At 50.2% G+C, this 9428-nt stretch overlaps 1 protein-coding gene across 1 annotated transcript; it reads left to right on the forward strand.

Moving 5' to 3' along the window:
• Positions 1 to 3979: 3979 nt before the first annotated feature.
• Positions 3980 to 6251, forward strand: CRP (C-reactive protein). The gene is made up of 2 exons (XM_003999662.5): positions 3980 to 4137; positions 4722 to 6251. The coding sequence occupies exons 1-2, from the start codon at positions 4074 to 4076 to the stop codon at positions 5327 to 5329; spliced, it is 672 nt and encodes a 223-aa protein (XP_003999711.4). The 5' UTR covers positions 3980 to 4073; the 3' UTR covers positions 5330 to 6251.
• Positions 6252 to 9428: the final 3177 nt, after the last annotated feature.

The following is a 9428-nucleotide window of genomic DNA, read 5'->3' on the forward strand; positions in this document are numbered from 1 at the left end:
CTTGTTAAGGGGGTCCCTAAGAGTAGCTGTTATTCTCGTTTGTATCCACTTTTTCACGTGGTCTTTCCATAAGAGGCAATAAGGCTGAGAACTCTCCGGAAAAAAATTAGTTTCTTCAAATACAGACCTTTTCTTTTTAAAATTTTTTTTCAACGTTTTTTATTTATTTTTGGGACAGAGAGAGACAGAGCATGAACGGGGGAGGGGCAGAGAGAGAGGGAGACACAGAATCGGAAACAGGCTCCAGGCTCCGAGCCATCAGCCCAGAGCCTGACGCGGGGCTCGAACTCACGGAGTGCGAGATCATGACCTGGCCGAAGTTGGACGCTTAACCGACTGTGCCACCCAGGCGCCCCAAATACAGACCTTTTCTAATTCAGAGGATACTTTGGCCATTGACTTGTCAGATCTTATATTGGTCTCAATAGTGACTCAAACCAGTTAGCCTTTTCGTGGCTTGACCAAGGATGCCAAAGAGATGCACTAAAAAAAAAAAAAATGCACCAAAAAAGGGCGCAAAAGACACCGCCCTCACAAGATTCAGAAAGTTCGCTCCCAGCGTTACCCTGGGAAAGCAAAACCCTTTGTTGTCATAGGCAGTCGGTGGAAATGGCGTCTCCAGTTTCTCATGAGAACATGAGGGGCCTCGGTCACAGACTTGCATATCTGTGGCACCAGCAGGTGCCACTGAAAGGGGGCTTTTCCGGCACTAACGAGACAACAAAGGTCGAGATGACCAAGGCGCCTCATGGATTGGAGCCCTTGTGACAAGTGCCCCTGTGAGCTGGCATGGTAGGTAGGACAAGAGAGTGTTGCTTGTGGACTGCACGTCTCAGAACCCCAGTCTGTTCGACTGGCTGCTAGATGCAGACTGGCAGGTGCACCTTCCAGCTGGTGGAGACCAGAGGGATTATTTTCACTGGTCACAAAGCCAAGCTCTAAGGACATAGAACAAGATGAAAGGAAAACCTCGTCTGGTTTGCACACAAAATTTGCCTCGGCAGACGCCAGTCCGGTGAGAACCGTGAAGTCAGCAGTCTGGGAGGCTGGCTCGAACAGCAGACTTAGGGGGCCTACGCCTATGGTTCTACCCTGTGGTTTCCCTCCTTATGACAAATGACACAAAAGACAGAGAAAAAGGAAAACAGTGACCATCTGAGGGAGGAAAGGGGTCAGTGGCAAACAGGGGTACTCATAACAAATCTTTACGATAGTTGCTCTATCCAGGGAACTAGTCCACACAAGTATTTTCTTCTGCTAATCTAAATTTAGAAAAGAAAAGAAGTCTCTCCACTCTCACTCCGAACAGACGCTGCAGGCTGAGGCCCAGGAGACTGATATGGTTAAGAATTCTTACTTTCTGGGGCACTTGGGTGGCTCAGTCAGTTGAGCAACTGACTTCGGCTCAGGTCACGATCTCACGGTTTGTGAGCTCATGCCCCGCGTTGGGATCTGTGCTGACACCTTGGAGCCTGGAGCCTGCTTCGGATTCTGTGTCTCCCTTACTCTCTGCCCCTCTCCGGTTCGTGCTGTGTCTTTCTCTCTTTCTCTCTCAAAAGTAAATAAACATTAAAAATATTAAAAAAAAAAAAAAAAGAAGAATTCTTACTTTCTGCCAGCTCCCATCGGAGGCCCCAGGATTTCTCAGCTGTACCATCTGGGAGCGACAGTGAGAGCCCCACACTGGGCACCAAAACTGTAGGGGAGGAGAACTTTTCCCTTCTTCCCTTCTAGGTTCTTTGGCTGGCCTGATAATTAAATTGACGTAAGACAGGTTAACAGGAGGAAAACAAATTTCATTTCATATGATGGGAGCCTATAAAAATGGGACATCCAAAGAAGAGACCAAGCAGGCAGCTTTTATGCTTTTTAGCCGAGGAAACAAAACATTTGTGAGGAGTTGATGAGACAGAGGGATTTGGACTTTGGGTAGCAGGTTAGTGAAGAAGTAACAAGGTTTGTTTATATAGCCTTCTTGGCCCTACGTTTCCTACCTCTGGTGTTAAGGATGCCTTCTACTTCCCTGGTGCGGAGAGGGCACCTTCCACATGGGAGATTTATTTCCCGCTTCCAGGGGGACAGAGGAGGGTCGGGGTGTCCTTCCTGCACTATTTCTTACGTAACTTTGATTCAAAAGAATTGATATGTCAAAGTGGCGTATTTTGGGGTGGCCTGTTCTGCCCCCCCTTCGGTAGCAAGTAGCTCAAAGAGTTGTCATAAGAATCAAGTAGGATCATGGCTAGAGAGCACTTAGTGTAGCACGTGGCACATAGGAAGCTCTCGAAACGGTCGTCTGCCGTTATTATCATTAGGCTGTTTTGCGTTATATCCCTGAACATAGGCTCATTATATACCATTAGAGTAGAGTTTGGTGGAATTGGTCTGAGGTACAGCCATGGGAGGTTTTGCTAAAGATTAGGTCCAGGGTATTAGGAGGATGAACGGGCAAACCTTTCAGGCAATTATTTGTGAATATCGATTCCCCTAATTGAGTTTTGGTAACTATTTGGAAGCCTGCAAGGTAAGGATATATTCTCGGGCAAAAATGTGAGTGCGAATATTCTCTGTTGTCCAATTAGGGAAGATCCATATTCCCTGACATTCAGCTAAGCAGAAGAGAGGGTTGACACTTCTTTCTGGTTAAAGAATCCAGTCAGGAGATATGTCTTAATTATAGAAGACCATCCCAAATCCCCAAGGATGTGGGCTGAGCTAATATTTTCCTCGGAATTCAATTACTGTTACCTTACTACACATAGTTTAGTGGACAGCCTCTGGCCCTAATAATTTTAGCCAGGAAAATTTTTACAGCTGGCATTTGCATTCAGTGAACATTAAAAAGATCTCAATAAAGCATTCCTGGAATGCTTAAATTTAAACAATTTAGCTCACTGGTAGATATTTCCATGTAATTTTGTTAGAAAATATATCCCAAGGTAACTGATGTATTGTTGTACTACGTAAAGCTGTCAGACATGATCCAATTAAATGTTGGGTGACGTCTTCCAAAAAGAGTGATTTTAGTTTGGGTGAGTTGGTTCTAAGCAATTCTTTTTCACAGTAAATGGGGAGTAAGATTAATTGCCCACTGAGGCCACTTCTAGCTGATGTTAGTACAGCCACGTCATCAGCGCTGGTTTTCCTTTACAGAAGGGGTCTTGTGTCCTGTTTGTTCAGAAGTAGAATCAGGCATTAAGGCTGAAGTTAAAAGGACAGAGGGCCAAATGATACCTAAATCCTATGATAAAACTACCGGGGGTGGGGGGGCACCTGGGGGGGCTCAGTCGGTTAAGCGTCCGACTTCAGCTCAGGTCAGGTCACGATCTCGAGGTTCGTGAGTTCGAGTCCCGCGACGGGCCCTTTGCTGACCACCCAGAGCCTGGAACCTGCTTCGGATTGTGTGTCTCCCTTTCTTTCTGCCCCTCCCCAGCTGGCACTCTGTCTCTGTCTCTGTCTCTCTCTCAAAAATTAGTAAACATTAAAAAAATTTTAAAAAGGGTATAAACAAATTCATGTTAAGTTTTCTCTTACAGCATCATAAGCATATTTACGTGTTGTAGCATAAAATTCACAACCGGCGTTGTAAACGGCTGTCCATTCTGTTCAGTGGATGTGGATCTACACCATCTGTTTAAACATGCCCACAATTTTCTAAGTTGTGGTTGTCTTTGTGAATAAAGCCTCCTCCACCCCCCAAGCCATCCCCCCCCTCCACCCCGCCTGATATTCTAGAATGGATTTCCCTGGAATGGATTTCCAGAATGTGACTGTTTTAGTTCACCAAGCACTGCCACCCAGCATTGTTGGAGAACCAGCAGGCACCACACAGTCGCTAATAAATAACCCACATTGATCTCTCATTTTGCATTTATCTTCGTTTATTTGCTCTTCGGGCTTCGATTCATGGCACCAGAGGGCAATTTTGGAAAATCATTTACCCATCGGCTGAAGTCACTGTGATTGTGGCTCATATAAGGTCAAGCAGAGCAGACCAGAGACGGGGATCTCAGCTGCCAATACTTTTTCCACGACGAGAACCCAGATTCCGGGCCCGGGGACGGCGGGGCGGAGACATGGACAAGTTGTCACTGTGTTTCCTGGTCGTCATCGGCCTCCCTGGAGCTTTTCTCCAAAGCGGTAAGCGCGGCTCTGGATGGTCGCTGAGTTCTCGTCTCCGGGCCAGACTGTGTAAGGCCATGGGGAAAATGGCCAGTGCAGGGAAGGGGTGGTGGTCTGGGGAAGGGGGCAGTCTGGTTTCTAAATCCACATAGTGACCGAATACAGCTTCGTGGCCTGACAAGCTGTTAAAAGAGAGACCACAGGCCCTAATGGCATCACTTGGGTTAAGCCCCACCCACATCGAGCCTGACTGCCTCCCCGATTTCAGTGCCAGCCTCCCCCTGGAATATAACCTTTAACTGGTCAATCTGGTTAGCAAGCTGGTCAGCACTAACGAGGTTAATTCGCCTGAGAGCAGCCCTTCCTCCCCCCATAGGACGGTGACCCTGCTTGAAGTAATCTACCCCTTGCTAGAAACTTTCTCTCCCTGAACCTTCTACCCCGCAGTTCTCAGAGCTCCTTTCTTTCTGCTGGAAGGGATGCTGCCCAATTCATGAATCAGGGAATAAGGCCAATTAGATCTTCAAGTTTACTCCTCTGAATTTTGTTTTTTAACGTAACTCAACTGCCGCCATTTTCTCTCTCTCTTTTCTATCCCACAGACATGCAAAAAAAGGCCTTTGTGTTCCCCATAGAGTCCGATAAGTCCTTCGTAACCCTGTTTGCTCAGGTCCAGGAGCCATTGCAGGCTTTCACCGTATGCCTGCGGGTCTATACCGCCTTGACCCGCCCATATAGCCTCTTCTCTTACGCCACCAGGACACAGAGCAATGAGATCCTCCTCTTCAAGGAGAGGAGTGGAGTATACAGCGTATCTGTGGGTGGCTCGGACGCCTACTTCACGGCTCCGGAGAAGTCTTATGCACCAGTGCACTTCTGCATCAGCTGGGAGTCCAGCTCGGGGATTGTAGAGCTCTGGGTGGATGGGAGGCCCATGGTGAGGACGAGTCTGAAGAAGGGATACACTGTGGGGGCAGGAGCAAGCATCATCCTGGGGCAGGAGCAGGATTCCTTTGCTGGGAACTTTGACACGAACCAGTCCTTAGTGGGAGACATTGGAGAGGTGAACATGTGGGACTTTGTGCTGTCACCAGTCGAAATAAGCTCCGTCTACAATGGTCAGGCCTTCAGCGCTAACATCCTGAACTGGCAGAACTTGAACTACGAAGCACAAGGTGAAGTGTTCGTCAAGACCCAGCTGTGGATCTGAGACCTTCTGTCAGTCCCGGAGCTGCCTCCTGGGGGTGGGGGGTGGGGTCACGCCTCACATGGCCCTCGTTCGATCCGGCTCTGAGGGGGGACCCCTACACACGTGGGGGGGGCGTGTTTCCCTCTGCCTCCTCCACTCTGTTTTCATCAGCACAAGGGACAGCGCCGGGCAGAGGGGCTGTTCAGGACCACACCACCTGACCTGGGGGAGGGGCGCCTGGGTGGCCCAGTCCTTTGAGGGTCCGGCTCTCGGTTTTGGCAAAGGTCACGATCTCATGGCTTTGTGGGTCGGAGCCCCACTGGCGAGCTCTGCGCTGACAGTGTGAAGCCGGCTTGGGATTCTCTCTCTCTCTCTCTGCCCTTCCCCCGCCTCGCACTTGTCTGTGCCTCTCTCAAATAAATAAATAAATAAACTGAAAAGAACATCTGATTTGCGGGACCGTCGATGTTTTTAAAGTTCTCCAAGTGAGTCCAGTGTTTGGTCAAGATGGAGAGCCATGCATTTTAAGTGTCTCTAGGAGGAAGTGAGCCAACTTTTGTGTTTTTTTTCTCCCGGAAGACGGCATATGTTTACCTGAGGTCCTGCCAGCCTTTTAATTTCCTTTTAAAGGCAAACCCACCCCATTTTATTGTGCTTTCATGAGTTATCCGCATAACCCAGGAAGAGAATTTTTCCAGTGTTCTGACCCCCGCCCCCCCATCCATCAGGATGTGGTCACTGGAATTTAGAATACTCTCTAATTATTTAATCCTTTGAATTTGAAGGTTTAAAAAGCTAAGGAGAAACGTTTTGTTGTCGTTTCTGTTTAATTTGTTCTTTTTTCCTCAGGACCACCAGTTTTCCTCGTGTGATATTTCCATTATCTTGCCTTCTCATTTATCATCGCCCAGACTTCTCTGAACCTACGTGCTTGGTCCTTGTAATCGGAGCTTTTATTTTTTTAAGGCTTTCCTCCACATCAGTGATTTCTTTTGCTGTAAGGCATATTGGGATCCCCGCGACTTCTAACGCCACTGAAGATCCCGCAGTGCTCGTGCTCGCTGAGTTTGTCTGGAGCCCCTTCTTGGGTTGAGTATGTTCTCTCGACTCTCATCCTTTTTCATCGGGTCCCCGTTTTCTTCAGTTTGCTTGAGGGCTTGATGCCTGAAACTTTCCGAATTTCCCTGTCATTAATCTTTTTGGAATAAATCTTTTCCATGCCTTACGCACTGTTCTTTCACATCGTAGTATTTTTCCACCACCCGGCAGCTCCAAGCCAGCGGGAGGGGTGAGTTCTTGAGCCCCTCCTGCTCAGCTGGCCACAGGAAAACCCTGACAGCTTCAGCAGGCCACCTGGGGACTCCTTTTCATATGACAGCCTGCAGCTCCCCTCCCAAGTGACTGTCGCCTCCACCAGGTTCTGCCAAGCATCCCGGCGTCTCGTAGGTGTGCGTTTTTAGTTATTTGTGTCATTTCCCTATCTGTGGAATGACCGGGAATGCTGGAGAGGACACGGGTGACAATAGCAGCTTGATCCTGCAAGACCGGGTCTCGGTTCTTCTGGAGAGGGTCCTAGGCTGGGGAAGCTTCCATTTCCCTCTGACTGGCTCCTCCTTTCGGGAAGAGGAGCGGCTTGTGCGGGCTGGTCCCAAACCTGACATCCACTGATCCACAGCTCAGGGGTCAAGTTTCCTGTGCACGTGGCCGCTCTGTCTGGGGCTCTGGGACCTTTCCTTCTCCACCAGGTGGGAAGTAAATAGAGATTTTCGTTTCTGTTCCATCTGGAAGCTTAGATTCGTATTTAAGTCCCGTCTCTGTTTTTCAGTTCTTTTAGAGCGTGCAGGGAGGAGATAAGCCTGTCCCCTCAGAGCCGTAAATGCCACAAAGAGAGAAGGAAGCTCCTCGGTCGAGAGGTCTGTACTTTCTGCACCTATAGCAGCAGGAAGGGGGCCTGGCAGGGCTCCAGACCCAGTAGAGCCGTAACCGAAGAGAGGACCATCTCTCACAGGCAGCCGGGCATCCGCTGCCTCTGGGGACAGGGCTTACACCTGGGGCCAGCTCAGACTTGCCCAAGAGTTTCAATTCTGGACATTGTAGTGCTCCCCAGGGGCCGGGGCAGATTCACCTCAACACCTACAGAGTCCTGGTGCCTGGGTCGTTGGCCTTTGCTTCGTGGGTACCAAGCACTGATGGGCAGAACCAGGTTCTGTTCCTCTCAAGATGCGTTACTCGTGTTCAGGGTCAAGGAGGGCCTATTGAAGGTCTCATCTGTACCTTGATCGGGGCCACTGCAGTTTCTTAAAGCCCCCGCCCCTTTCATCCAGGGTTTCACGAGACCGCATGAGCTCATGCCCTGGTTCCATATCTTGTTGGGCAAGTTATTTAAGATGTTTTATTCTGCGAATTTCCTCATCTTCCGAATGGGGATAATGTAGGGCCTCCTTCCCCGGCACGCGGCTAGGGCTCCAGGACCGTCATCTCTGATTTGCTGGTAATACTGTTCATTGGATCACGATGGTGGATTTCAAAGATCCAGGCTCTGGGTCAGAGACCCCGTAGGTTGAAGGGGTCCAGCAAAGGACAGATGCCGAAGAAGGGGGTCTCCGGCTCTGAGGGGGACGTGTCAGCTTGCCACGGAGACCAAAATCATGGACATGATTACAAACTTAAGGGACAAGGAGCACATTTGGAAGGACTGTCCTTGGGATGCTGTGGTTTCAGGAAACACGTTCAAAAGCAGAACAGAGAGACGGTGAGAGGCGAAGAGACTTCCGAATTTGGCAGAAAACTCTCACTCGGATTTTTAGGAGGACATCAGAAACGTCGGGATGAGGCACTCGACTTAAGAAGACAGGCTTCATGCTAGACAGAAACCACCGGGAAACGGGAAAGGAGGGGGGTTCTGTGACCCGTCCTGTGGGGCCACAGGACAGAAGGGTTGGTGGGCAGCTGGTCGCTGCTCTCACAGCTCAGGGCAGGCTGGCTTCAAAGGACAGAGGGGCCACCAAGGAGGAGGGAGATGTCACAGGGAGCCGCACAACCTCAAATTTCCCGGCCACAGAGGTGACGAGACAGGCGTCTCTGTCACTAAACAGCCCATCACGTTGGGCCAGGAAACTCTAACCTGAGGACAGGAGGTGGCTGGGGAGGTGCTGGGGCCGGAGGACACGGGAGACCCTAGAGCGAGGGCGCTGACCGCGAAGTCGCCGACCCTTTCTTTGCTGGAAGGTTGGGCCCAAACAAGAAGCTTCTCCACGCAGGTTTCCCTCTTGCGGTTCAGCACAGAGAACGATCTTTCCAGATGTAAACGAGAGCCGCCCCCTCCTGCGGCCCCTAGAACACACTGGAACCCTCCCCCTGGCCCTCAGGGCCCTGTGTTTTCTGACCTGTCTCCCTCCTGCCATTTTGCCTGTTCCTCCCCCCCCCCCCCCCCCCAACAAACGTGTGCCCGATGGCAGCCGTGTGGCATCACGGGGCTCGGATGCACGGGACCGGCTGGAAAACCACAGAAACGGGAGCGACAGAACCACACTCACATCAGATCCAGTCTCGTCGCCTGGGGCTTCCTTCACAGCAGGTGTACATGCGCCCGACGTGCGTGCACCAGGAGCTGACACTTGCTTTGTCCAGAGCCTCACGGGGCAGGTTCCACATCACTCGCTTTCCTGCTCCATTAGGACTTACAGATACCACTCTCGGAAAAAACAAAACAAAACTGGGGGTGCGGGTTTCCTTGCGTCCTCTCCCCCTAGATCGCAAATTCTACGACAGCAGCTGCGTCATTACCCAGCTTCTAGGGTGGTGTGGCTTCTAATATGTCCTCAATAAATATTTGATGAATTCGTTAATTCCGGAGAAGGCAGACGCAGGGAAGAAATAAATGGCTTGGATGCCACTGAGGAGGGAGAAATGGATGCCTGGAGCGGGAACTTGGGAGGCCACAATTTTGCTCACGGAATGCTGTGCTGTAAGTGTGTGACAGCCTGCTTCTCAGAGAGGGCACGGGCGGCCAGAGTCTGCATTGGATTCCAAATGACACTTCTGGGGATAAAGCAGGTAGGGAAAGGGGAATTAAACAATTATTAAGAATGGGGGCGCCTGGGTGGCTCAGTCGGTTAAG

The sequence above is a fragment of the Felis catus genome, chromosome F1 (genome assembly GCF_018350175.1).
Source record: "Felis catus isolate Fca126 chromosome F1, F.catus_Fca126_mat1.0, whole genome shotgun sequence".
Taxonomy (NCBI): Eukaryota; Metazoa; Chordata; class Mammalia; order Carnivora; family Felidae; genus Felis; species Felis catus.

Bases quoted from the DNA above. Each gene is read 5' to 3' on its own strand.
- CRP (XM_003999662.5), top strand. From the start codon at position 4,074: ATGGACAAGTTGTCACTGTGTTTCCTGGTCGTCATCGGCCTCCCTGGA. The intron at 4,138-4,721 runs GTAAGCGCGGCT...TCTATCCCACAG, and splicing joins TGGAGCTTTTCTCCAAAGCG to ACATGCAAAAAAAGGCCTTT.